General features: G+C 47.6%; 1 protein-coding gene across 1 annotated transcript in view; it reads left to right on the forward strand.

The window, feature by feature from the left end:
• The window catches only part of LOC103156304 (formin-binding protein 1-like), a 30,120-nt gene that overhangs the window by 26,445 nt on the left and 2,250 nt on the right, over positions 1-1,425 (forward strand). The window contains exons 14-16 of the mRNA XM_016664227.1: positions 715-847; positions 955-1,100; positions 1,180-1,316. Of these exons, the coding sequence (XP_016519713.1) occupies positions 715-847; positions 955-1,100; positions 1,180-1,316 (416 nt within the window). The remainder of the gene's footprint in view (positions 1-714; positions 848-954; positions 1,101-1,179; positions 1,317-1,425) is intronic.

Here is a 1,425-nt window from a genome sequence, read left to right on the forward strand (position 1 = left end):
CACTATGTCACTAAAATCAGTCAGTCTGGTAAGTTTTTAGCAACCATGAGTCAATAATGGGGCACCCTGCTATATAATCTACTGGGGTATGGTAACCTGTTTTCAACAGGTGAGGTCTCTGCTTTTTCCATTTTTTTTTTTTATGTGATTAAAAAAATGGGTCCCTGAAGGCATGGTCTGCCTCCCATCTTGGTCCCTTTAGGTCCAGGCCAGGGTCCTGCTGCGTCCTTCACCCTCCTCCGCTGGTGTGATGTCACAAACAATTGTGGGATGAGCTGTCTGGTGTTGATTTCTAAATTAACACCAGACTGAGTTACTGTTGGTGTTAATTTAGAAATCAACCCTGGACTGGACTGCTTTTTAATTAACTCTTTGGACCTCTCTAGGGAAACGAACACTCACTAACACTCATGTTGTTGAATTAACATACAACACTTACACTGGAAATCAAACACTTTTGAATTTGCTGTGTAGCTGACAAACTCACATAGTTCCTTATCATTTTGTCATGTAACTGCGACCCGTCGACTCAACATGAAAAGCTAGAGCAGCAAGTCGACTAGATGGTGCATCTCAACTAGTATAACTAGTCATACTTAGTCATACTTAGATAACTAAGACTAGTTATCACTTTCTTAACTGCTATCACTACTACAGCTTGTATTGGGGAAGGTTCTGGTTCTGCTAGACTGCTTGGACTGTTCTGTGTTTTAGAGATGCTCTGCTGAAGATGAGGGAGGTTTATGAACGAAGTCCTCAGATGGGCGACGCCAGAAGTTTGGAGCCTCGACTGGAGGAAGTGAAGCTGAACCTCCAGAGACTGGAGGAGGAGCTGAGGAGGAACCAGGTGGGCGGAGCAGATAGAGAGGACCGCAAGATTACTCTGAATATATTCCGTCGGTTCTCTGAATTTACTCTGGTACTAACCGGGTTCTGCTGTGTTTCTGGGTCCAGGTGTGGCTCTCGGAGGCGGACGGTGGTCTGTCTGATCATGGCGGCAGGAGGCAGAGCGGAGGTTGTGGGTTAAACTCTCAGGCAACAACGCCAGGAAGCAGCAGCCTCAAGCAGCTGAACAACCGCAGTCCTGCCAGCAGAGAGAGGTGATCAGAACTGATTATCCACAGACCCGCTCTGCCTCGGTTCTGGACTGGCCCAGGCTGAACTGTGCTCTCCTTTCAGCCCCGACGGCAGCTACACCGAGGACCAGGCAGCCGAAATCACCTTCAAGTCGCGCAGCTCCGAGTTTGACGATGACTTCGATGATGAAGAACCGCTACCGAGCATCGGAACCTGCAAGTCTCTGTACCCGTTCCAAGGTACCGCCTCAGTTTGGACCGGGTAGTCGCTATCATCATCATGATCACCATCATCATCATCATGATCACCATCATCATCATCATGATCACCATCATCATCTATCATCAT

This window comes from Poecilia formosa, unplaced genomic scaffold, assembly GCF_000485575.1.
Source record: "Poecilia formosa unplaced genomic scaffold, Poecilia_formosa-5.1.2 Scaffold473, whole genome shotgun sequence".
Lineage (NCBI taxonomy): Eukaryota > Metazoa > Chordata > Actinopteri > Cyprinodontiformes > Poeciliidae > Poecilia > Poecilia formosa.